The sequence below is a fragment of the Elephas maximus genome, chromosome 13, assembly GCF_024166365.1.
Source record: "Elephas maximus indicus isolate mEleMax1 chromosome 13, mEleMax1 primary haplotype, whole genome shotgun sequence".
Lineage (NCBI taxonomy): Eukaryota > Metazoa > Chordata > Mammalia > Proboscidea > Elephantidae > Elephas > Elephas maximus.
This window is the reverse complement of record NC_064831.1, coordinates 103,410,576-103,435,967: the sequence shown is the minus strand read 5'-3', so window position 1 is coordinate 103,435,967 and position 25,392 is coordinate 103,410,576. Positions and strand designations below refer to the sequence as shown.

Genomic DNA, 25,392 nt, shown 5'->3' with positions numbered 1-25,392 from the left:
GATTGGACTGGACAATGGGTGGAGAGGGATGCTGGTGAGGAGTGGGCTTTTTGGATAGGGTGGACACTTGAGACTATGTTGGCATCTCCTGCCTAGTGGGGAGATGGGAGGGTGCGGGGGGGGTTGGAAGCTGTCAAAATGGACAAGAAAAGAGAGCGGAGGGAGAGAGCGGAGCTGTTAGGGGGAGAGTAATTGGGAGTGTGTAGCAAGCTGTGTATGGGTTTTTGTGTGAGATACTGGCTTGATTTGTAAACTTTCACTTAAAGCACAATAAAAATTATTAAAAAAAAACCTGCTGGAACTAATAGAAGATTCAGCAACATTGCAGAATACAAGATTGACACACAAAAATCAGTTGGGTTTCCCTACACTAACAAAGAGTATTCTGAAAGAAATCAAGAAAACAATTACATTTGAAATAGCCCCATAATCGATAAAATGGGCTCTCAAGTCTGTGCATCAGGCATCAGGGTGGAGCCTCTGCCTGACTCACATTGTTGCAGGGGCTGATGAACCCGAGATCAGCAGGTCAGATGGCAGGTTGTTGGTGCATGGGCTGCAGAGGATGATGAATCCAAAATCAGCAGGCACGGAGGCAGGCTGCCGGCTCATATCCCAAGGACCAGAGATCAGATGATGAGGAGTGGATGCAGGATGCAGAACGAGCAAAAGCCAATGAACTTAGAACGTCCACATATATTGGATGCAGGCCACACCCCAAAGAAAACTCCCCTTACAATTGACTGGCTGATCACATCAGATCACATCATGGAGGTAATTACATTATATCACAAAATGGAGGATAAGTACTTCATTACATAACTGCCAAACCACATCATTACATAACTGCCAAACCACTGAGAAACAGGGTCCAGCCAAGTTAACACACAACCATAACCATCACAGTAAACCCCTTGTCCACTTGGCACCTGTACATATCTCCTTAAACCATCCACAATATCTAAAGACAATTATAAAATCATACTTGTTCCTAATCTGATACAACTAATATGCGTACAACTGAAAACCCACTAGTCTCATTTACATCTTATATTTTATAAGTGAAGAAAACAAAAATATATGATGCACATGTAAAGGGAAGGAATACTCGTAACAGTTACAGTACTCATTTCCACAACTGGTCACATGGTTGTAACTAGTATTTAGAACTGCTTTCTTTCACCACTCATTCTGTATTCCCTTTGCCCTCAGCAAGCACCTCAGCTGGTCATGATTCTTTGCTGGTAGGGTGACCCAAACCTTCATTCCTGAAGGGTCATGTCAGAATTGGTTTGCTGAAGTTTCCCACTGACTTTAATCACAGGGCATGGTAGTACTAAGAGATGTCCTATGGGATCTCCTGCATTCCAGACATATGCTTCTTTACCTCCATTATGTAATATCAATCTGATTTCCTCTTGGTAATCAGGATCAATCACATCAGTCAGTACAGTAACTCCCTTCTTTGCCTGTTGATCCAGAGGCATGAGGAGCCCAAAGTGGCCAAGTGGCATTCTTAAATTCCAGTTCAGTGGCATCAGTGTTGTGTCTCCTCATGGGAGCATTCTTCCCCTTGGAACTAAGACCTCTAGACCCGCAGACTATAGGGTCAAGGTGACAGGAAGCAACAATTTTGCAAGTGGGTCACTAGGGGTAAGAGTGAGTACTGCCACTCTCATTTCCACCCCTTGATTCCTAGACCCATGAATCCTGGTTATGGGAAAAACAGCACCATATATTGGATACTGATTTAGAACACATACAGCCTCCTGAAGAACACTGCCCCAACCCAGCAAAGTATCGCCACCTAACTGATGCTATAATTGTGTCTTTAGGAAACTATTCCATCATTCTATCAAGCCAGTTGCTTCAGGATGATGGGGAACATGGTAAGACCAGTGAATTTCATGAGCATGGGCCCACTGCCCAACTTCATTTGCTGTGAAGTAAGTCCCTTGACCTGAGGTAATGCTGTGTGGGATATTATGACAGTGGATAAGGCATTCTGTGAGTCCATGAATAGTAGTGTTGGAAGGAAAATCCGTATCCCGTATCCAGGGTAAGCATCTATTAAAGAACAAAATGCTCCCTTTTCTGTGATGGAAGTGATCCAATGTAATCAACCTGCTACCTTGAGGAATGGTGCTGTGTTGGGCACTCAGTGTCGGTCTCTGCTAGTGGCAGATTAGGTGCTCATCAGTGGCTGTAGCCAAGTCAGCATAGGTAAGTTAAAGTCCACGTTGCTGAGCCCATGCATAACCTCCGTCCCTGTCACCATGACCACTTTGTTCATGAGCCCATTGAGCAATGACAGGAGTGGATGGGGAAAGAGGATGACTAGTTTCCACAGAAGGCATCATCCTATCCAACTGACTGTTGAAATCTTCCTCAGCCGAGGTCAACCTTTGGTGAGTATTCACATGAGACAAATATCCTCACTTCTTTAGCCCATTCTGCAATCCCTCCAGAAATGGGGTATTGATTTTGGTTTACAAATTTCCTAGGCAGAAGCAGTTCTAATGGCTTCCACTTGACTTTTCCTACCATAACAGCCCTTACTCCACTTCTCAGGGACCCAATGTGGGGGGTCTGCCAGTTGCAGAATATATCTATTCCAATTATACATTCTGGAACTGGGGAAATGACTATAGGATGGGTTCGGGAATGCACTAGACCCACTGTGAGTTCAACCTGAGCTAAGGCTCCATTCATAACCTGACCTCCATATGCCCCTACTCTGACTAGTGGGCCACAGTGATGTTGTGGGTTTCCAGGAATTAGTGTCAGTTCAGAGCCTGTATCCAGTAATCCCCCCCAAATCTGATTATTTCCTTTTTCCCAATGAAGAGTCACTCTTGTAAAAGGCAGTGGATCCCTTTGGGGAATGCTGGGAGAAAGATTAGCAGTATCAATTTTGGCACTGTAGTGGGTCTTTCCTCAAAAGGACCCAGCCTCCCCTTCATTCAAGGGGTTGAGGGTCTGCAAACTGGCTCAGGTCTGGGAATTGTCTTTGTCTATTGAGTGCCACCAGTGGGCCCCCACCAACAGGGTCCAGTCAGCCCTGTGATGGTGAAAGTTGCATGTCAACTTAGCTGAGCCATGATTCTCAGTGGTCTGGCAGTTATGGAATGAAGTAGTTTGGCAGTTAAGGAATAATGTAATTTGCCATGTAATGATGGAGTTATCCTCCATTTTGTGATATAATGCAATCATCTCCATGATGTGATCTGATGTGATCAACCAATTAATTGTAAGGGGAATTTCTTTGGGGCTGTGGACGTCCTGGTAAATCTCGCTGGCTTTTGCTCAGTCTGGATCCTGCATCTGGCTCATTATTAGCTGACCTCCGCTTCTTAGGACTTGAGCCAGAGGCGTGCCGCATTGCCTACTAATCTTGGCATTCACTGGCCTCCGCAGCCTGTGGGCCAGCAGCATGCTGTCTTTGCTGCTGATCTTGGTGGTTAGCCCCTGCAGTTACATGAGTCAGGAAAAGCCTCCAGCCTGCCTGACTCATGTACTTGGGACTTGCCAGCTTCTACAACTGCGTGAGCCACTTCCTTGAGATAAATCTCTCTCTCTATATATACTTACATATGTGCGTATATATACGCTTCACTGGTTTTGCCTCTCTAAAAAACGGCCTAAGACATTTGGTACTGAGAGTGTTTCTAGAGAAACAAAATTATAAGGGTGAGTTTTCTAAATTGGTTCTTAAGTCTGGTTAATCTTGAAGATGTTGATGTCTCTGCTTCCACTAGTAAAGAGGGCACTGCAAATCCATGGCATGAGGTGGCAATAGAAATGCACAAAATGTCACTACCAATAGATCAAGTATCCGTGAGAGGTGAGGCTCTGGGTGATCTCATGTTTGATAATTTTCTACAATTGTGTCAGAATGAGAAGTATAAGAAAACTGGTTGGTCCTACTTTCACTAGACAAAGTGGTGAAAGAAATAGATGAGCTCAAGACTTCAGAGTCACAGCTCAAGTACCACATAAATGACCTCAAAGTTTCCACTTGTGCCCCAAAGAAAGTCTTATTTCTTGTAGTAAAAGAGCTGGTACTGTTGAAACCCAAACCCAGAGTCTTACTGTAACAATGATAGAATTACAATGACAATTGAATTCTCAACCTTGAATGGTGGCTGAAGTTAAGTGAGGGCATTGATTGGGAAGAAATGGGATCCTGACACTCAGGAAGGGGACGTTTGGGCAGATAATCAGGAGGCTGTGGACAGTGAGCCCTTAAATTCTATTGAATCACTCCTGCCAACAGAACCAACCCTCTTACTCCCATCTAAAGAGATTACTCCATCTTTGTCTGCTATGCCAACTACCCAGTAAAACTATTAGCCCCTCCACCCCCATCTGATGAGATTAACCCAGATGTGTCTGAAGAGACTTTATCTGAGATATTACCTGGGTGGCATCCGAGTCATTGCCAGGTGAGGCATCTGAGTCACTGTCTGGGGCATCATGGAAGCAAATGTCTTAGAAGACACTGCTGAATGTTCTCAGAACAAATCCCCACCGCTTATTTCTGATTCTGTACCTATAAATATACTTAAGCCTCAGGGAGCCCAAAAAGGTGAAGTACAAAGTTTGACCCAGGAGGAGGTACACTACACTCCAAAAGTACTGCTTTACTTTTCTAATATGTACAAACTGAAACCTGGGGAATATGTGTGGGAATGGCTATTAAGGGCGTGGGATAATGTTGCAAGGAACATACAGTTGGATCAGTCTGAGTTTATTGGCATTGGCCCACTAAGCAAACATTCTTCATTTAATTTTTTACCTTAACAGGTTAGGAAAGGATCTAATACTTTATTTGGTTGGCACACTGAAGCATGGATTACAAGGTGGCCTACACTAAATCAAGGTGAAGTACCTGACTTGCCTTGGTATACCAAAGAGGAAGATATCTAAAGGCTTAGGGAAACTGGCATGTTAGAGTAGATTTATCAGATTAGGCCCACAGACCCACACGTGGAGTGCCTAGAGGACACATCTTTTACTACAACAGTGAGGAACAAATTTGTGAAGGAAGCCCCAGAATCCTTGAAGACTGCTGTGATTGCTATTTTATTTAAGTCAGATTTGACAGTGGAGACTGCCCTAACTAAATTAAAACACATAGCTATCATGTGGCTCTCTTGGTCTTGGTTCTTTAGAGAAGGAAAACCAGTCAAGTACACATATATGGTGCTGATGAACTCAGATAGCAGGTCAGGTGGCAGGCTGCTGGCTCATGGGCTGCAGAGGCTGACAAATCCAAAATCAGCAGGTTAGATGGCAGATTACTGGCTCACAGGCTGTGGAGGCCAAAGAACCCCAAGAACCTCAGTTTGGAGGCTTAGGGTCATGGTTTCATGGACATTCCAGTTAACTGGTCTAATGACATGTTAAGTGGTTCTGTTCTACCTCCTAGTTTGTTGTGTAGTACCTGGGCCCTTAAAAACTTGCAAGTGGCCATCCAAGACAGAACAATTGGTATCTATTCACCTGGAGCAAAAGAGGAAGGAAAGTCAGGAATAGGAGGCACGATCGAGTATGTGGCTAATTGCCTCCATGAACAACTGTCTCCTTTGTCATGAGACCAGAAGAACTGGATGGTGCCCAGGTACCATTACTGTACATTTTGATCAAAGACTGTATAGAAGAATTTTGATCAGAAGGGGAAAAATACAGAACAGAATTTCAAATTCTCATGGATTCTAGACTTTCTGGAGCCATGGAAGTTGGTTGAACTCCTGAAATTACTGCCCTGAGGTAATTTTAAACCTTAAACCAAAAATATCCCCTGAGGTCTTCTTCAAAGAAAACAATAGCTTAAGTAATAAAACATGTCTGCCTTGAGCATTAAGCTCTTTTAAGAACTGTCTATACTGGATCAAATTGATGATGTCAACTTGAAAGATTAGACAGAAACCTTACGGGGCAGTGAGTTTATGTTAATGGGGGAGAAATAACTCAAAAAAGGAGGGTGAGAATGGTTGCACAACTGGAAGAATGTAATCAATGTTACTGAATTTTGCATGTAGAAACTTGAGTTGGTGTACATTTTGCTGTGTATAGTCTCAACAATAACAAAAAAATAAATAAATATTTAAAAAGTCGTTTTATAGTACACATTCTTTTGTGTAAGACCATCCTGTGTCACTCAGCATAATGCTTGTGAGAATCATCTATGCTGCTCCTTATATCAGTAATCCATTCCTTTTTTTTTTTAATCACTGAGTAGTATTCCTCTGTATGAATATACCAGTTTGTTTACTGCTTTCTCCTATTGGTGGACACCTGGAGTGTTCCAGTCTTGGCAATTATGAATTAAGCTGCTATGAACATTCATGTACACATCTTTTTCATGAACGCATGTTTTCATTTCCCTTAAACCTGTTTCCATCGAGTCAATTCCAACTCATAGCAACCCTATAGGGAGAAAACAATAAACAAACTGTAGTATATTCATAGAAAGGAATACTACTCAGTGATTAAAAAAAAAAGGAACAGATTACTGATATAAGAAGCAGTATGGATGATTTTCATAAGCATTATGCTGAGTGATGGTCTTACACAAAAGAATGCGTACTGTAAAATGATTATTTTTTAAATTTTTATTTATTCTGTTGATAGAATAGCCAAAATAATTCACAGTGGAAAAATTCAGAATAGTGGCTGCCTTTGGAGACGTGTGGACAGAAATGGGGAAGAAGCGTGATAAAATTTTCCAGGGTGCTGGTGATTTTCTATATCTTGATAGAGATTTGGGTTACTCATGTGTACATGTTTGTCAAAATCAGTGAATGTATCCTCAAGATTTGTACAATTCACTCTGTAGATTTTGCTTCAAAACAATGTAGAAGTAAAGAAATATTGACCTCTAGTTAATGAAATGCACACTAAAGTTTTTAGTGGGAAATATGGTGGTGTCTGCAATTTTCTTTGAAATCATGAGACACTAAGATGGGCTGACAGATGTATAGATAGATGAATGTATCAATGGTGATAAAATAAGCAAAGTAAAAAGTTAAGGGCAGATAGGCATTCATTGTGAAATTCTTCAAACGTTGCTATGTTTGAAAATGCTGACAATAAAATGTTTGGAAAAATTCTCTTCCATTACCAACAGAATATCATCAAAGTCATGAAATACAATTTGGAAACATAATAAAGTAAAATAAAATATATCAACCATTGAAAATAAGGAAAAAAGAAAAAGTAGAAAGTGCAAGCAGGAGACTTCCGGCCAACATGACACCATAGACAAAGACACCACACTGTCCCTCCACAGCAAAGACCCAAAAAACTAAGTAAAACAGAGACAAATGTCATTCCTGGAACCTGAAGCGTCAAGTGAAGAGATAAAGAACTCAGCCAAACACCGAATGGAATAAGAAACCGACAGAGGACAGAGAGCAAGGAGAGATAGGTGCAGAGGTTCCTTTTCAGCTAATGCAGCAGGGATTCACCATCTTGGACTCCTGTTGGAGATCGGGTGACAGGGTGCACAGGAAAGCAGCTTCACGGAGCTCCCAGCAGGAGACAGAACACCCGGTAACCAACGATAGACACTTTCCCACCCCCCATCCTCTCCCCACCGTTCTACCTCCAACCAACGATAGACACTTTCCCACCCCCCATCCTCTCCCCACCGTTCTACCTCCGAGCTTCCTGGTGGCTGTGGCAGCTCAGCTGGCTGGGAAGTGCAGAGCCCATGCCGCTTGGATTCGCCCCACTCACATCACAGATCAGCAGACAGGGAGTAGGAGAAAGCAGCTTCAAAAAGTTACCAGCAGGAGACACAGCACCAAGTAACCAGCGATATATGCTTTCCTACCCTTACCCTTCTTCCCTTCCCCCTTTGGCCTCTTCTGCTTTCACCAGCCACAGTCTCTTGGCCAGGTGGCAACTGCTTCCACTCCGGGGCCCCTTGGATTTTCCTCGCCTGTACTGGCTGGGTTCTGAAGTGGGTGTTGCTTCTTTCTGTCTCTTTTGGTTTCTTCAGTGCCTACCACAACCTCCCCTTCCTTTCTTTCAAATGCCTGGCTCCATTGTGTTATCTTTGCTTCTTCTTGAAAGGCTATGAAGCCCCCCTTGACTGGGGGAAAATTCCCCCAGCCCGCAAAACCATGCTAGTGGGATTCTTGGGGCATTATTTTTTTTGCTTATTTTGTCTTGGTTTGTTCTGTTTTGTTTGTTTGCTTTCTCTTTTCACAACTGGGTGCCCCCTCTAGCCAGGCTGCACTGAGTGGCCTAGGAGCCACTCCCTTAGTCTATGCAGCTGCATAGGCAGGATACCTGGAGGCATTTCTTTTTTCTTTCTTTTTTCCTTCTTCTCTCTTTTTCCATTTCTGTCTTTTCATTTCTCAGTTCATATCTGTCTATGCTTACCTTCTTTTCCTGTCTCAATACCTGGTGCTGTGTGACATCAATATCCCCTCTAGCAAGGCTACACTGCACAGCCTGGGAGGCTTCCTGATTTTTGAGGCCGCACTGGTGGGATTCCTGAGGGCTTTTCTTTTCTCCTTTTCCAAATTTTTGTCTGTTTTTTTCTTTCTTTTACCCTTTTTCTTTTTTGCTTTCTCCATTTCTCAGTTTCTCATCTCTCCACTCCAAAGGCAAGCTCCCTTTGCGTTTTTTTTTTTATCCTTTGTTTGTTTTTGGCACCTATTTCTCTCTCCTCTTTCCCATACCCATATTACCTCCATGTATCACAATCTCCCCCACTCTATCCTGCCTACCTGCACTGTACACTGAACATCACACCTCTGAGCAGCAGAGGCACGGCCTCCCAGAATCTGCCTGGCACTGATTCCTGGCCCACCCTGTCAGCCCTAGTAGGTGCCACAAACAACCCATTCCAGCCCCTCTCCTTCATCTGGACCTGCCCTGCTGCACCATAGCTGACTGGCTGGCCCCACCTATTGGACAAGGAAGTGAAAAGTATTGTGACTACAGGAGAGCAAACAACAACGAACACACAGCCTATCTGCTCAGACATAATAAAATAAAACAAAAAACTAGGACAAAACAAACAAATCTACAATCAAGAAATGAAGAAAAACAACTACTGAAAGTCCCAAAGACATTAGACAATATCAAAACATATTTTTAAAAAAAGGACAGGATAGTTCCAGTAGATGTCCAAAATAAAACACCAGATGACTTTCCAGTAGAGATAAAAAGCACTAAAACTACCTGATATGGAATTCAAATCTCTAATAGTCAGAGCTATTCAAGAGTTGAAGCCAAAAAGCAGACAAAAAAATGAGGAAAAAATAGACAAATTTATGGAAAAGGCAGACAAATTCATGGAAAATGCAGACCAAAAAAGTAAGGATTCAGGAAAATAATACAGGAACAAAATGCAAAAATAAATTCACAACTAGAAATCATACAAAAACAATTAGAAATCCAAAAGATAAACAAGATTTCAGAAATGGACAGAGTCACAGAAGGGCTCAGTAGCAGGTCTGAAATGATGGAAGGCAGAAATCAGTGAAATTAAAGACAAACACTTGGATACAACTCTGAGGAAAAATCAGAAAGAAGAATGAAGAAAAATAAGAATTTTGTGGGATACAATCAAAAGCAAAAATTTGAGAGTGACTGGAATTCCAGGACAGGGAGAGAAAACCGAAAGCACAGAGATGATTATTGAAGAATTGCTGACAGAAACTTCCTTAATATCATGAATGATGAAAAGCTAACCATCCAAGAAGCTCCATGAACCTCATATAGGATAGACCCCAAAAGAAAAACACCAAAGCATATCATAGTCATACTCACTAAAACCGAAGACAAAGACAAATCCTGTGAGCAGCTGGCGAAAAACAAAAAGTCACACACAGAGGAGAAACTATAAGACTAAGCTCTGATTATTCAGCAGAAACCATGCAGGCAAGAAGGCAATGGGGTTACATATATAAAACCTTGAAAAAAAAATACTGGCAGCCACGAATAATATATACTGCAAAATTTTTGTTCAAATATGATGGTGAAATTAGGACATTTCCAGATAAAAAGAAATTAAAGGAATATATAAAAACCAAACCAAATCTACAAGAATTATTAAAGGGAGTCCTTTGGGCTGAGAACAAACAACATCAGACCACAGCCTGAATCTAGGACACAAAATTGTACCAGCCAGATACCAACATAAGAATGAATTCTCAAGGACTATTCAAAACGAAAAGAATTGCAAAAAGGAACCAGAGAGGTTAATCTGTAAATGGCAATGACATCAGAATACTAAAAGAGGGAATAAATGGTGTAGGTATAAAACTTTCTAATGGAAAGGAAGGCAAGGTGACACCAAGTAATAATAGACTGGTTCAAACCTAGGAAGATAATGGTAAATTTAAAGGTAACCACAAAGAAAGTTAACAAGCCTACTCATTAAAATAAAGAAGAAAAACAGAAAGTCTCAATAAAAACAAAATTTACGAAAACAAAAGAAATCCACAAACAAAAGGAACTCAGCACAGGAGAGTAAGAGGAGCCAAGAAAATGTTAGCACCACAAAAAAAGCACTACAAAATGACAGCAATAAACTCACACCTATCAATAATTACACTGAATGTAAATGGCCTAAATGCACCCATGAAGAGACAGAGTGACAGAATGGTTTAAAAGCAGGATCCATCAATATGCTCTTTACAAGAGACACACCTTAGAAACAAAGATGTAAATTGATTAAAAATCAAAGGATGGAAAAAAATACATCAAGCAAATAACTACCAAAAAAGAGCAGGAGTGGCAATACTATTCTCAGATAGTTGTTTAAAAACAAAAATCCACAATAAAAGACAAAGAAGGGCACTATATAGTGATTAACGGGACAAACCATCATGAAGATTTAGCCATAATAAATACCTATGCACCAAATGACAAGGCTCCAAAATACATAAAACAAACTCTAACAGCACTGAAAAGAGAAATTGACAGTTCCACAATAATAGTAGGAGACTTCAACACACCACTCTAGATAAAAGGGAGAACATCTAGAAAGAAACTCAACAAAGATATAGAAGAGCTAAAGAGCACAATCAGCCAACTTAACCTCATAGAAGTATATAGAACACTCCACCCAACAGCTGCAAAGTACACATTCTTTTCCAACACACATGGAATGTTGTCCAGAATAGACCACATCTGAGGCCACTTAACAACACTCAACTGAGATAATACAAAGTATCTTCTCTGACCATAATGCCATCAAAGTAGAAATTAACAACAGAAAGAGTAAGGAAAAAAAAATCAATTACATGGAAACTGAATAACATCCTCCTTAAAAACCACTGGGTTATAGAAGAAATTAGAGATGGAATAAAAAAATTCCTAGACTCAAATGAGAATGAAAACACATCATACCAAAACCTTTGGGATACAGGAAAGGCAGTCCTCAGAGGTCAATTTACAGCAACAGATGCACACATCAAAAAAAGGAAAGGGGCAAAATCAAAACATTAGCACAGAACTTGAACAAACAGAGGATAGCAAAAGAAGCCCACAGCTACCAGAAGAAAGGAATAATGAAGATCAGAACTGAAATAAATGAAATAGAGAACAACAACAACAACAAAAAACAATAGGAAGAATCAACAAAACCAAAAGTTGGTTCTTTGAAAGGATCAGTGAAATAGACAAACCACTGACCAAACTGACAAAAGAAAAGCAGGAGAGGAAACAAATAACCCAAATAAGAAATGAAATGGGGGACATTACAACAGACCCAACTGAAATAAAAAGAATCATAACAGAGTATTATGAAAAACAATACTCCAACAAATTTGAAAACCTAGAGGAAATGGACAAATTTCTAGAAAAACACTACCTTTACCTAAACTAACACAAAATGGTGTTGAAAATCTGAACAAAGCCATAACAAGAGAAGAGATTGAAAAAGTAATAAAAAAAACTCTAACTGAAAAAAGCCCTGGCCCAGATGGCTTCATTGAAGAATTCTACCATACATTCAGAGAAGAGCTTACACCAGTACTAAAACTATTTCAGAACATAGAAAAGGAAGTGGTACTTTGAAATTCATTCTATGAAGCAAGCATAACCCTGATACCAAAACGAGGAAAAGACACCACAAAAAAAGAAAAGAAAAGAAAAAATTACAGACCAATATCTCTCATGAATATAGATACAAAAATTCTCAACAAAATTCTACCCGATAGAATTCAGCATCACATCAAAAAAATAATACATTACAACCAAGTAGGATTCATACTAGGTATGCAAAGATGGTTCAACATTAGATAACCAATCAATGTAATCCACTACATAAATAAAATGAAAGAAAAGAATCACATGATCATCTCAATTGATGCAGAAAAGGCATTCAACAAAGTCCAACACCATTTCTGATAAAAACTCTCAATAAAATAGGTATAGAAGGAAAATTTCTCAACATAATAAAGGGCATCTATGCAAAACCAATAGCGAACATAAATTTTAATGGAGAGAGGGTGAAAGTATTCCCCTTGAGAACAGGTACACAACAAGGATGCCCTTTATCACCCCTCCTATTTAACATTGTGTTTGAAGCAGGTCCTAGCTAGAGCAATAAGGCAAGAAACAGAAATAAAAGGCATCCAAATTGGAAATGAAGAAGTTAAGCTCTCCCTATTTGTGGATGATATGATACTATACATAGAAAACCCAAAAGACTCCACGAGAAAATTACTGGAACTAATAGAAAGATTCAGCAGAATAGGATACAAGATAAACATACAAAAATCAGTTGGATTCCTATACACCAGAGAACGATGCAAAGGAAATCACAAAAACAATACCATTTATAATAGCCCCTAAAAAAATATAATACTTGGGAATAAATCTAACCAGGAATGTAAAAGACCACAAAACACTACAGCAAAAAACCAAAAGAGATCTACATAAATGGAAAAACATACCATGCTCATGGATAGGCAGATTCAACATTGTGAAAATGACAATTCTACTCCAAGAGATTTACAAATACAATGCATTACCAATCCAAATACCAACAACATTCTTTAGAGAGATGGAAAAACTTATCATCAACTTTATATGGAATGGGAAGGGGCCCTGGATAAGTAAAGCACTATTGAAGAAGAAAAATAAAGTAGGAGGACTGGCACTACCTGACCTCAGAACCTACTATACAGCTACAGTAGTCAGAACAGCCTGGTACTGGTACAACAACAGATACATTGACCAATGGAACAGAATGGGGAACCTAGATGTAAATCCATCCACCTATGGTCACCAGATCTTCAACAAGGCCCACCGTCCATCAAATGGGGAAAATAAAGTCTTTTTAATAAATGGTGTTGGGAAAACTGGGTGTCCATCTGCCAAAAAATGAAACAGGACCCATACCTCACACTATATACAAAAACTAACTCAAAGTGAATCAAAGACGTAAATATAAAGCTATAAACTATGAAATTCATTGAAGAAAAAATACGGTCAACGCTAGAGGCCCCACTACACAGCATTAACAGGGTACAAACCACACTCAACAATGCACAAGCTCCAGAGGATAAGCTAGATAACTAGGATCTTCTAAAAATTAAGCACTTAGGGTTATGAAAAGACTTCACCAAAAGGGTAAAAAGATAACCTACAGACTGGAAAAATAAATTGGCCATTAAGAATTAGATAAAGGCCTAATCTCTAAAGTCTATGAGAAAATCCAACACCTCTACAACAAAAAGACAAACAATCCAATTAAAAAATGGATGAAGGAAATGAACAGACACTTCACCAAATAAGACATTCAAGCAGCCAACAGACACATGAGGAAATGCTCACGATCTCTAGCCATTGGAGAAATGCAAATCGATACCACAATGAGATACCATCTTACACCAGCATTACTAGCAAGAGCCAATAAAATAAAATAGGAAATAACAAATGTGGGAGAGGCTGCGGGGAGATTGGAACTCTTATATACTGCTGGTGGGAATGTAAAATGATACAACCATATTGGAAAACCTTACCATGCTTCCTTAGAATACTAGAAATAGACACACCATATGATCCAGCAATCCCACTCTTAGGAATATATCCTAGAGAAATAAGAGTTGTCACAGGAACAGACATATGCACACCCACGTTCACTGCAGCATTGTTCACAGTATTAAAAAGTTGGAAACAACCTAGACGCCCTACAACAGATTAATGGATAAACAAATTATGGTATATACAGACAATGGAGTATTACGCTGTGATAAAGAACAATTATGAATCTGTGAAACATCTCATAACATGAATTAATCTGGAGGACATTATGCTGAGTGAAATAAGTCAATCACAAAAGGACAAATATTGTATGAGACCACTACTGTAAAAACTCATGAAAAGGTTTACATAAAAAAAGAAACAATCTTTGATGGTTACGAGGGAGGGTAGGGGTGGGGATGGAAAAACACTTAACAGACAATAGGTAAGTAGAAATTTTGGGGAAGGGTAAGACAGTACACAATACTGGGGAAGCCGGCTCCACCTGTACAAGGCAAGGTCATGATAGCTCCGTAGACATGTCCCTGATGGACCAAATTGCTGGGCTGAGGGCTGCAGGGACCATGATCTAGGGGAACATTTAGCTCAACTGGCATAACATAGTTTATAAAGAATGTATTTTACATTCTACTTGGTGATTAGGGTCTGAGGTCTTTAAAGCCTGTGAGCAGCCATTGAGGATACTCCACCAGTCTCACCCCTTTGGGAGCAAGGAAGAATGAAGAAAACTAAAGACACAAGGGAAAGATTAGTCCAAAGGTCTAATGGACCACATCTACCATGGGCTCCACCAGACTGAGTCCAATAAAACTAGGTGGTGTCCAACTACCACCACTACTGCTCTGACAGGGGTCAAAATACAGGGTCCCGGAAAGAGCTGGAGAAAAATGTACAACAAAATTCTAATTCAAAAAGGAAGACTAGACTTGCTGGCCTGACAGGGACTGGAGAAACCCTGGGAGTATGGTCCCTGGACACCCTTTCAGCTTAGTAAGTAATGAGGTCACTCCTGAGGTTCACTCTTTATCCAAAGATTGAACAGACCCATGAAACAAAACAAGACCAAAGGGGCACACCAGCCCTGGGACAGGGACTGAGAGGCAGGAGGGAACAGGACAGCTGGTAATAGGGAACCCAGGGTCGAGAACGGAGAGTGCTGACATGTCGTGGGTTGTTAACCAATGTCATACAACAATGTGTATACTAACTGATGAGAAACTAGTTTGTTCTGTAAGCCTTCTTCTAAAGTATAATAAAAAATAAAATTAAAAAAAAAAAAGAGAGAAAGAGTGAGCAGAGGATGGAGTGAAGCAGGTCAAAGAAGAGGTACAGCAAATGCTAAGCCAGGTGCAGGGATAGTGGGGACGCCTGGGGTGTGGCAAAGAAGGCCCTCAGCCGCGTGACTCAGAAATACCACAGCTCTTTCAATGCCCATAATAGCATGAGCACCCCTGTTCGTCTGCCAGAAGAAATCCACGAACATGACTAACCCGTTAGCTTACTACTCCAAATGGTTTTCATCACTTAGAAAAAGTAAAGAGCAGTGACTTTATACTAATCGGGCTTGATAATGTGTGTTTACTTGGAAAAGACCACCACCCGTCTATCAGTTTATCATAGTGTGGTGGCTTGCGTGTTACTATGATGCTGGAAGTTACGCTGTTGGTGTTTCAAACACCAGCAGTTACCCATGATGGACAGGTTTCAGCAGAGCTTCCAGATTAAGACAGACCAGGAAGAAAGTCCTGGTGATCTAATTCTGAAAATTAGCCAATGAAAACCCTATGGACACTGTCCCATATAGTACTGGAAGACACTCAAAATACACAGTGGCTGCAACAATGGACTCAAGCATACTGACAATCATGAAGATGGTGCAGAACTGGGCTGTTTCCTTCTGTTGTACATGGGGTCACCATTCTCGGAGCTGACTCAAGGGCAAATAACACTTGGGAGAGATGAGCAGCAGGAGGGAACAGCATCACAGGACTCTGTATAGTCATGAGGGCTGTGGTGGGCAGGGGCCCCTCTTGCAGGGGATGTCTTTGCAGTCAGCCTCGCCTCACTGAGGGCCTGCCCTCCCTGAGGAAGCATGAGGCAGGGGTATAAAGGCCCAGTATGTCACCTAAAGCAGGGCAACTCTCCAAAATTCTTGCACAGAGCCCCTCTTTGGCCAGCCCAGGGTGTGTCAGACCTGCACTACGGGTCAATTAATCCTCTATCCAGTCCTGTCTCCACCCCTGTCCTTTCACAGTGTTCACCCCTCTGAACGACTCGCACCCCAGTCTCTGACTCACTGTTGCCTCTGGAGATCCCAGCATGCAGCAATGGTGAACACAGTTTATTTCCTACATCCTCTCTCCTTCTACATGAAAGTTAGTGGATGAGATTAGGCCAGCATCCATGCACTTACTCAAAACTATTGAGTCTAATGGTGAGACTCACATGTCCTGAAAGACTGCAGGTGCCTGGATGCTTTACCTGCACCAAGCTTTTCTGGATAAGGGGCTTGGCTCTGCCCCCCACCCCCACCATCTGAGGAAGGACACACAGTCTTTAAGTTCCACAGATTTACCAGGTCAGTTGTGCACATACATTTATTTTAGAAGACCAGTGCTCATCTGGGACCAAACATTCATGGAATTACCACGCCCTCTTCTCCCACTAACTCTCCATTCTGATCTGAAGTTGGGCGAGTGCAGACATGGCCACTGACAGTGATGGCCAGAGTCTCCAGTTATGCCTGGGTTCACCTTCCCTCTAGACTCAGTTCGAGAGCCCAACCACCTCACCTAACATAGCCAACCAACACCCCACTGCTCTTCTACACCAGACCCGGTCCTCTTCTGTCCAGTGTTCATGCAGTCATCCCAGACCAGCCAGGTTGCAGACACTTGCTTTTCAGTGACAATGCCAGGTGTGGAGAGACCCTTCTCCCCAGACTTCATTCATGTCCTCCCTCCACCCCACCTCCATGGCTCCCTATGTCTGCAAGATCACGTCCAAACTTCTGGGTCTAGAGGTCCCCAGTCTGACTACCCTGCCCACGTAAATGGTTTCCCAGATCTCCTTCACTCCACTTCAGTCAGATCACCCTGTCCCACCCCTCTTCACACCTCTATGCCCACAGCCTGCACCCCAGGCTCATGTGTGTCAGAGGTCTCACTCATGCTTCTCTTGAACTCCTGAGAGAGCGCAGAAGGACCCTGCTAGGCTTCCAATTAATGGATCTAGAGTTGGAAGTGGGCTCTTCTGTGACAAAAGTGGGGCCTGGGAGGGGACATGTGATGCTTGGAGGTGGGAAGGACCAGACAGGCTGGGTCACGTCAGAACCATGATTTCTCACAGGGAGGGAAGCAGCATCATTGAATCCCAAAAGCAGGGGTGGAGCCAAGAATGGGACAGAGCTGAGTGACCTCCATGGAACCAGGGTGACCTGTGTTTCCTATTATTGGCCTTTGGCCTCTGGTTTGGAACCAGGGCATAGCACTCCAGTCCTCTATAATACCGTCCTTGACTACCTTTGTGCCAACTTTTCAAAGGGTAGCTTTGTGCTTCCCTAAGTGCAATGGATTTGTTCATTTGATTTCTGCATGGTATAATTAGCAGATTGTCATAAGCTGTGTTGTTTTTTATTCCCTATATGTTATTCTGGAAACCCTGGTGGGGTAGTGGTTTAAGTGCTACGGCTGCTAACCAAAGGGTCGGCAGTTCGAATCCACCAGGCACTCCTTGGAAACTCTATGGGGGCAGTTCTACTCTGTCCTATAGGGTCGCTATGAGTCAGAATCGACTCGATGGCATTGGGTTTGGTTTTTGGTTTATATGTTATTCTCATCTCCCTAATGAAATGAGAAACTTGGAATCTCCGTGAGTCTTTTTTTTACATATTTCTTTGATTTAGGCACAAATCACTCTTTAAATACCCAATGATTAATTGCTTTGGAAGAGTAGTACTTTTCATAGTAATTCATGTTTATCATTTAAGCGACCCATCCATCCAGTCGGTGGAATTGCTGTGCTTTCCTGATATGTGGCCTCAATAAGTTATGTACTCTGTTTATGACCTTTACAGTATCTTGCAGAAGATACACTGCATGGTGAAATGACAAAACTGCAAGCAGAGGGATGGGTCACACAAATCAAACTGGACGATGAGTCCCTGAATAGGCAGCAATTAGTTTTGTAAAAATAATACACTTGTATATATTACTGTGGCACATATTATTATATGTATTATTCTTAATGTATATAAGTCATTCACATATATCAGAACTTTGACTTGAACTAAGTTGGTGGTTCAACACAAAGCAATTAGAAAAATCACTTATTGTAAGATTTCATAAGGACTTTGAATATACGGGAGGGGATAATTTTGGGTTTTTTTTAGGGGGTAGGAAATGTTTTATATTTGGATATATAATAAGGCCTGTTTCACCAGTCAGGAGAATCTGACAAGATGGGGTAAAGAGGAGACATACAATAAATACCTTGATCTTGGCAGCTTCCGAGGCCTTTTTGCCATCCCAGGCCCAACCTCTCTTTGTAAAATAGTTGACAGTGGCAAATTCAATCAAGGCGGAGAACACAAAGGCGTAGCACACAGCTATGAACCAGTCCATGGCCGTGGCATAAGCCACTTTGGGCAGAGAGTTTCGAGCACTGATGCTGAGAGTCGTCATTGTTAGCACTGTGGTTACCCCTATGGTAGTCAATAACAGGGTGGCAAAGCAGGGAAGGGAAATGGGTTAGTATTGGCACCCTGAGTTCCTCAGTCAAAAACCCCTGAATGTAATAAAGAAGTTGACAATTTTCTCTCCAGCCTGGCCTCTCCCTTCTCTGAGCTTATATATCCATCTATCTACCTTACAACTCTACCTGAAGCACAGATTTAGCATGTCCAAAACATGCTCCTTTGCTCCTTCCTCAGTGCTCCCCTTACCATTCAGGAACACTGCCCCCTCCCAGTTGCTCAGGCCAAAAGCACTGGAGTGATTCTCAGTTCCTCATCCTGGGCTCTTGCTTTCTCTCACACTCAAGTTAACTCAGTCACCAAAAACTGTTGTCTCTACCTTCAAAACCTACCCGGAATCTGAACACCTCCCACCATGCTGGTCTACGCCACCATCGACATCTCTCATCCGGAATATGGCAAGAATCTCACAACTAGACTCCCTTCTTCAGAACATACTTGAAACTGCCAGGGTGAGCAATATAAGTCAGACCATGCTTTTTACCTACTTAAAACCCACCAAGGACTTCTTATCCTCAGTAGAAAAAAAAAAAGTCCTTATCAGTGGATTCCAAGATACCCCAACATACACACGTGCACACACACACAACCCCTCTAAGCTCATCTTGTACGTCTCCGTCCCTGCTCACTCAACAACTTCCACCCAGCTCCCCTGTTTCTCCTCAATTTGCACTGGCTGTTCCATCTGCCTCAAGGAACTACCTGATGTCCACGAGGCCCCCTCACTCCTGCACTTCCTTTAGATCTTCACTCAAATATCCTTCTCACAGGGAGATCCTCCTCAAGCCCCATTTTAAATTCTCCTTCCCACTCTCTCTGATTTTCTCACTGCTCTTTTCAATTCATAACACTTAGCGCATTTACAGTTTTAACGCACTGTTTGTTTTCTTTGTCTTGTTGACTGCCTCCTTCCTCTGGAATATGAACTTAATAGGGCAGGGATTTTGGTTTGATTTCCACACAGCCCCATTGCCTTGAAGACAGCCAATCAAACAGTTGGTGCTCAGCAAAAGATATGTGAATGAATGGTGTTTCCTGGTGACACTAAGGCAGTATCCAATTAAGAAACAGCAATTAAACTCACACAGCATCTAGTAGAGTGCTTCACAGAGACGCGTTGTGTAGGAGTGGGCTGGAGACAGCCTCTCGTCTATATGCATGAATGCTGCAGACTTCCATAGGTCAGTTCAACGGGAGTGCTGTGTCTGAACCTCTGTCTGGGCACTTAATTCCAGCGAAGAGAGAACACGTGCCCTTAGGCCTGCTGTGACAGGCCACTGTGGCTGTCTGCTTTGGACCCCCCACTCAGCAGGGCTAGATTCCTGGAGGGGGGCATTCATTCAGGAATGGCCTATTATGTGCTATTTATAGAGCACTTGCTGAGTGTCAGACACTGACCAAAGCACGCCACTTCAAAACGGGTATCCTTATCTCTGTTTTGCAGGGGGAAAGCCTGAAGCTTTAAAACCATTTAGCTATTGGCACCATCACCCTTAAATGAGAGAACCTGCATCAGGAGCCAGGTCTGCTAGACTCTTGCAGGCCTGCAGCGTCACCACATGGACCCTGCCTTCCTCCTCTCGCCATGCTGTCTGTAGGAATGCATGCGTGGGTACCTAGGGTAAGGGTGCAATGCACCCTCAAAGTGGTATGTTGCTGGAGGCCATAGCAGCTATGAGTTCTCCTTCCACGTCTGCCTTTAAAGGTACTTACATATACTCATGGGTCATGGATGGCACCATGCATGGAATTAATGTTTGATGAGAAATCAATAGGCATCTTTGCTTTTCTTATAAATTCAGTTAATCATTGTGTTGAGTAAAGAGTATTCTGAGCATAACATTAAGCAGGTTTCTTGAGTCTTTTTGGGCCCCATAGCATCCTAATGTACACTGAGAATCTCCAAGAGGGAACAGACTGTAATATACAGTATTTTTCAATCTAATTTTTTTTTCCTGTCCACTTGGTAATATTCCCCTAAAGTGTGTTGGGAGGTACACTGACTTGGGCAGCACTGCCTGGCCACAGCCTGCCTGCAAAGCTTCCTGAGACATCCCTGAAAGGCGAACCAAGCCAGTGAGATACATTTCTGTGCCGTTCACTCATGGATGCCCCAGGCTCTTCGGTTTTGTATATACTATGGGACCATTACAATAAGACACATGCTGACATTTTCTTCTTAAAAAAGGGAAGGGCAATGATAAGAGCTGACATGAGAATAGTACTTCACAGTCTGGAAAGATGTAAGCATCTATTATCACAATTAACCTGCAAATTCGCCTTCAGTATCTCTTTGAATATGATGAAACTGAGCTCCAAGGTAACATGCTGTCTGCTGTCCAAGGCACCTCCTGAGCTGGGTCTTTCTAAACTTCATCTTATTGTCTTAGGGATGCCAAAAAAATGTTCTAGATTACTATCACATATGTATTCTTGGTTTATTACTATAGTATCACATATAATGTGTTGATTGCCACTTAGTGGTTAATTTTAAGTGGCACACACATTTCAAAGACACCCCCATGAATTAAAAAGTAGTGCTTTATTAGAACAATGAAAATACTTTTTGCAAAATCTCACGTAAGGCAGGCTTCTGGCAATTTCAAACCTCAAAGAAGGTTACAGTGAAAAGCTTTTCAAAGTGGAAATGATTCTCAAACATATCACGCTTTATTCCCTAAACCCTCATTCTGAGAGAAATCCTAAATCCTAATCCTTAACATAAAATCCTGAACTCATTGGTCAGTTTGTTTTTCAGGTCACCATACCGAGGCAGCACTGGCATATTTGTGGTTGTTGGTGGTGCCACTTTTGGATGGGTAGGATCAGGGTCCAGGCCCGGCTTGGGGACACTCACCAAACACCGTTCTAGCTGGGACCGACTCCCGGTTCAGCCAAAAGGACACCTGGGATAAAATCACGGTCATTATGCAGGGAAGGTAGGTCTGAATGACGAAGTACCCAATTTTTCTCTTCAGGTGGAAATGTGCTGTCATGATTGTGTATTCACCTGCAAACAAGCACAAATCTGTACATCACCTAAAGTCACCAAAGTCCTGGGGAAAGGAAAGGACCAGTGGCTCCTGCCTGCAGGGTCAGAGGACTTCAGTAGTTCTGTGGCCTCCATCTGCTGCCGAACAAGTGCTTAGCTGTGCTATTTGGGTTAAAGAGAGACAGAGGAGGATGTATGACGTTTTTAACCATTTTGTATACGCATGTCTGTTGGCACTGGCCTCAGAAGAGCCTCAGCTGACCGATGCTTTCCCTAGGAAAATCAGATTTGCAGGGTTTGTTAATCCCTGGTTACAATCTGTGCCTGCCATTGCTGCCTGCTCCCTCCTGCCCCTTGCCTGCTGCTGCAATCAGGATGTAGTCTGATAGAGCTCAGAACTCCACAGAGCCTAGCTGTTGGCAGAGAGTTTCCTTTCTACTCCCAACCCTAGGGCAAGCAGGGGGGCCAGGCATCTGGATGAACCTGGGTGCCTCCCTCAGAGTGGAGAGTGAGGAGCTGGGGGCCAGGAGACAGAGAATCCAGCAGCTCACTTGCTGGGCACCCACCAGGAAGACCAAAAACTCCCCTCCATTCTCTGAGATCCGGCATGCCCTTGGCGAGTCCCCAGGGCCTTCTCTGGATCTGCCTGGCTGTGTGGGAGGTGCTAGGAGACCTCCCCTTCATTGCCGACAACGATGCTGTCCTGACGGTGAACTGGTAAGGAGCAAGTTGGGCTGCAGTCCAGGTGCAGGCCCACTGGACTGTGGGGCCTCACCTGATGAGGAGTTTCTATTGCCCTGGTGGATGGATGAGCGGCGGATGAAGGGCAGCAGAGAAGGGCAGAGTAGCGATAAGGGAGGACGTCATTTTGGGGGTTTTGCTAGGAGTGAATGGTGTGGCCAGGGAGTATGGTCAATACTGTGGCTGTGTCCACAACAGGCTTGGGAGCTCCACTAAAGGCTGACCTGGGTGGGGGCTGATGTACTAGGAGAACAGATGGCCTGCTGCCTGGGCAGTTGTTGGGATGTGTCCTGCTTTCCTCTTACCCTTTCACGTTTGGGGCTAATGGCATAGCTAACACGCATGCTATCCACATCAAAGCCAGTAGTGGGTGACCCCCATGCACCTGTCCTCACAGCATGCAGTGTGTGGGGCACAGATGTGGAAGGACCATACGGAACATGAGGGGTGAAATGAGCCTACTCTCTAGTAGCCCATGCTGTGAGCTTCTCTATCAGGTGAGAGTAGGCTGAGGAGACAGCAAGCATGATGAAAGGGGAAAGTGTCAGATATAAAGAGAAGGGGGTGCCATATACGACACCAAGGTCTGGATCACTAAAGGGGTCCAGCTTTGCCTCTCCCTGATGTTTGAAGAAAGGAGATGCCTTTCTAGGTCTTTACAGCAGGGTCTGCAGTTAATCTCCTTTCATTTCTTTGACCCTAACTTTTGTCCTACTTCTTCGTTTCATTCCATGAAGTCTGTTCTGCTTCCTTCTTTCTCTCAGTTTAACACTGCAACCAAAAATGCCTATATGCTGGTTGGGGATGAGGGTGTCTATAGAAGTGCATTCAGCTTCCTGGGGGGCTGCTGGGGACTAGGAGCCACCCTGGAGGGTTCTGAGGCTTGGGGCATGTCCTAAGTGAGGCTCAGCTTATCACCATGAGGCTCTTCTCTTCTCCCCAGCCCTGAAATCCTCCCTATGCAATGCCTGGTGACGTTTAGAAGCCTTTAGGGAAGGCCTGCCCTGGGCCAAGAGGCGTCTGATGATGGCAGGCTCAGGAAGTGGAACCTGCCTGCTCCTTTGTGACCTCACCCCTCTGTTCCCTTGCTGGTTCAGGCCAGCCCCCAAGCTGAGCATGTCTGCTTCTGGAACACCTCAGGGGTTCTTCTCTGCTGCTTGATGGTGCTTCTTCCCTCAATCCAGCCCCAGGGAAATCCCTTTCAATAGATCAGAGCAGAAGGAAGGGGGGCAGGTAAAGGAATGCTTGTAGGAAGAAGTCTTAAGATTCCTGCAGAGACCCCACCTGTCTCTGAGTCTCTGTGATTTTCTGTGCTCTGGGCAGGGGTGTAGGTTACAGAAGTGGGTCATGAGCCTTCAGGCAGGCCTGGAGTCATCAAATCCTGCTCCATTCTTGCTGTTCATGTGGTGGCAACTACAGGGAAGATTAATGCCTCAGCCATGCCCTAATATCATTGAGCTGGGCTTTGTACAGCCACAGAAGGGCACTTCAGTGGAAGGCTCTTCACAATAGCTGGGCCCTAGCTGCCAGGGAGAGGGCGCTGGGGAAGAAGTCTTGTGCTGAGGCAGGGTGGGCACTCCCTCCAGCTTGGTGTCCAGTGGTGTTCTGCTGTTATCTTGCAACACTACCCCTACCCGCCAGGCTCTCACCTGTGCCCCCTGCCTCCCAGGCCTGTTACCTGTGCCCCCTGCCTGCCAGGCCCCTTACCTGTGCTGGTACTGATGTTCTCAGTACCCACCGTCTGCCCCATCAGGTGGTACTGGTTCAGTCTAGAGCCATCTTCTGCCACCACCACAGACTTCGTGGTGTCATTGGTCCAGACGTAGACAACTTCGGAATTAGGGTATGCATCTGTGGGGGTAGATGGCAGAAAGAATAAACACAGTGTCATCCCTAGCCTGGCACAAGTGAAGATGCTTTTTAAAGAAACAAGAAAGATGAATTGAAAGTCTGAAAAGTTAACATTAAATGACATAAAAAAAATGTGTAGGGTGGTCAGAACAGGTTAGCTGCCACCACAGTTCAGGTCTGTACCATCCCATAGGTTTGAGAGCTCACACTGGTGCATAGGGGACTTCTGCTGTTTATCTTATCTCCAGAGTGGCACTATCACTACCATGTCGCTGGGAGAGTATGTGACCTTTGGTCCAGAGAGGACAAATCCAGAGATGCTCCAGGTCAATTCCAGCCCTGTGGCCTTGGGCAAGGTACTTACACTCTGTGCCTGTTTCTTCATCTGTAAAGTGGGGTAATGACAGCATCTGCTTCTTAGGGTTGTTGCTCTGATTACATAATGCACATAATTATGTAACTGCACAGCACAAAGTGCATGGCCACACTCGCTGTTATAAACTTTCCACTTTCCAAGAGCCCCCATCTTGAGGAACATTTCCTAGGCGGTAGGGTGACGAGGCAGGCAGGAACACAGCCCCCTGGTGTCAAGCCTATGGATGTGTTACCTTACATGGCAAAGGCCTTCTGCAAATGGAAATAAAGGTTATGGGCTTTAAGAGTAGGGATTATCCTGGGTTACTGGGTGGGCCCAATCTAATTACTTGAATCCTTAAAAACAGAATGTCTCCTACTGGAGTCAGGTAGAGACTCAGGTCAGAGAGATTTGAACAGGAAAAGGACTCAGCCAGCCATTGCTGACTTGAAGATGGCCTTAGGAGATCACCAGTTGGGGCCTCTGGAAGCAAAGCACAACCCCTGGCAACAGGCAGCAAAGACATGGAGACCTCAGTTCTCAGCCACAAGGGGCTGGATTCTACCAACTGGGTGAGCCTGGAGGCCAACCTAGCCCCAGAGCCCCAGGAAGGAACTCACCCTGCTACCACCTTGATTTCAGCATTATGGGACTCAGAGCAGAGAAACCAGGTGAACCCAC

General features: G+C 43.4%; 1 protein-coding gene across 3 annotated transcripts in view; it reads right to left on the bottom strand.

Moving 5' to 3' along the window:
• Positions 1–25,392, bottom strand: part of GABRA5 (gamma-aminobutyric acid type A receptor subunit alpha5) — a 152,869-nt gene that overhangs the window by 15,122 nt on the left and 112,355 nt on the right. For all 3 annotated transcript variants that reach the window (XM_049905846.1, XM_049905845.1, XM_049905847.1), the window contains exons 7-9: positions 24,213–24,356; positions 21,630–21,782; positions 18,510–18,721 (exon numbers count right to left, since the gene is read on the bottom strand). In XM_049905846.1, the coding sequence (XP_049761803.1) occupies positions 18,510–18,721; positions 21,630–21,782; positions 24,213–24,356 (509 nt within the window). The remainder of the gene's footprint in view (positions 1–18,509; positions 18,722–21,629; positions 21,783–24,212; positions 24,357–25,392) is intronic.